Below are 1,580 nucleotides of genomic sequence, written 5' to 3'. Positions count from 1 at the left end.
TCTAATTCTAATATAATACTACAAACATGTTTTAATAGTGATGAAATGGTGGAAATAGATAATTATTTTCATACATTGTCATCATCCTCTAAAAATGGTAACCATGAAGTTTATAATACTCCACATTTAAATACCACCACTACTATTAATACTACATCCAATAATAATATTAATACTACAAATACTACATCCAATAATAATACTGCTACTACTGCTACTATTAATAATAATCATAATTGTAATAATAATAATACTGTTACCACTCCGGCAATCTTCCATGTCAAATAATAATTTTACATGCGCAATGGCAACAGTTGACATTCCACATTTTAATATTCAATCATCCAATAATAATAATAACAGTAATAATATTACATTAAATACATCAAATAATACATTTAATAATATAATAATCCATCATCAATAACACAATCCAATAATGATCATACAATTGCATCATCACCAATTAAATCATCTACAACTGTTTCATCACCTCCAATGGAAACATCATATTCTATTGAATATTACAATAATATTAATAATAATATTACAAATAATAATACTGCCAATCAACCAATTTTCACATTTTACAATTTTGACCCAAATAATAATTTTTCGAGTAATAATAACATTCAATCATCCAATATTAATAATAATATTAATATTAACAATAATAATACCACATCCACTACATCCAATAATAATAATTTTATTAATTTTTCACCATCTAAAAATTCCAATTTTGTAAAAGAGGCTAAAAAATCATGTAAAAAACGAACATTCAATAATAATATTAATACAAACATTACATCATCATCAAGTCAATCAACAAGTTTATCACCAACCAACAATACTCCAACATCCAATTCAACTACAACAACTAGTGGTAGTAAAATTACTAAAAAAAGAAAAGCAACAATGAGAGGTAATACATCATCACAATCATTTTCAAAAGAATCACCATGGCAATTTCATACTTATAGTGAAGGTAAAAGACAGGATTGTAATAATTTGGTTTTCTTTCATTTTAAACCAAATCAATAAATAGAGATGATGAGAATTTCAATTTTGATTTATTATTTAATTAATATTTAATTTTTAATAAGTAGTTGAGAAATGATTTTTATTATACTTTGATATTTTGGAGAATAGTGATGTGATAATGATAATTCATTAAGCTACAACAACTGCACTCAATATAATGAATAGCATACTATTTCGGAGTTGATTCAGAGAGTGCGTACAAATATTTTGATTTTTTTCAAATCCACCAATCCAATATGAATGCACGTTGTAATTTACAAAATTGTAAAATGATTCTCTTGTAAAATTCAAAAAAAAATGTCTCAACATCAAACTATTGATCAACAACATGTTGATCTCCACTCTTCCATTGATATTAATCAACCATTAAAATTTACTATATATAGTATACCATCAACAGCTGGTATGATACCACGTATTATTTTAGGTGAATTATTAAATAATACAAATACTCAAAATATTCATCAAGTTGAAATTATTAATTTATCAAAGAGATGTCAGGATTTAAAATCTGAAAAATATTTAAAATTAAATCC

The 1,580-nt window shown here is 24.3% G+C and overlaps 1 protein-coding gene across 1 annotated transcript; it reads left to right on the top strand.

Annotated features, from left to right (window-relative positions):
• Nucleotides 1-498: 498 nt before the first annotated feature.
• On the top strand, nucleotides 499-1,044 carry NAEGRDRAFT_76724 (uncharacterized protein; the record flags this gene model as incomplete). Its single annotated transcript, XM_002668318.1, has 1 exon — nucleotides 499-1,044. The coding sequence occupies one exon, from the start codon at nucleotides 499-501 to the stop codon at nucleotides 1,042-1,044; it is 546 nt and encodes a 181-aa protein (XP_002668364.1).
• Nucleotides 1,045-1,580: the final 536 nt, after the last annotated feature.

The sequence above is a fragment of the Naegleria gruberi genome (genome assembly GCF_000004985.1).
Source record: "Naegleria gruberi genomic scaffold NAEGRscaffold_335, whole genome shotgun sequence".
Taxonomy (NCBI): Eukaryota; Heterolobosea; class Eutetramitea; order Acrasida; family Naegleriidae; genus Naegleria; species Naegleria gruberi.
The sequence above is the reverse complement of the archived record's forward strand: the minus strand, read 5'-3'. Positions and strand labels throughout refer to the sequence as shown.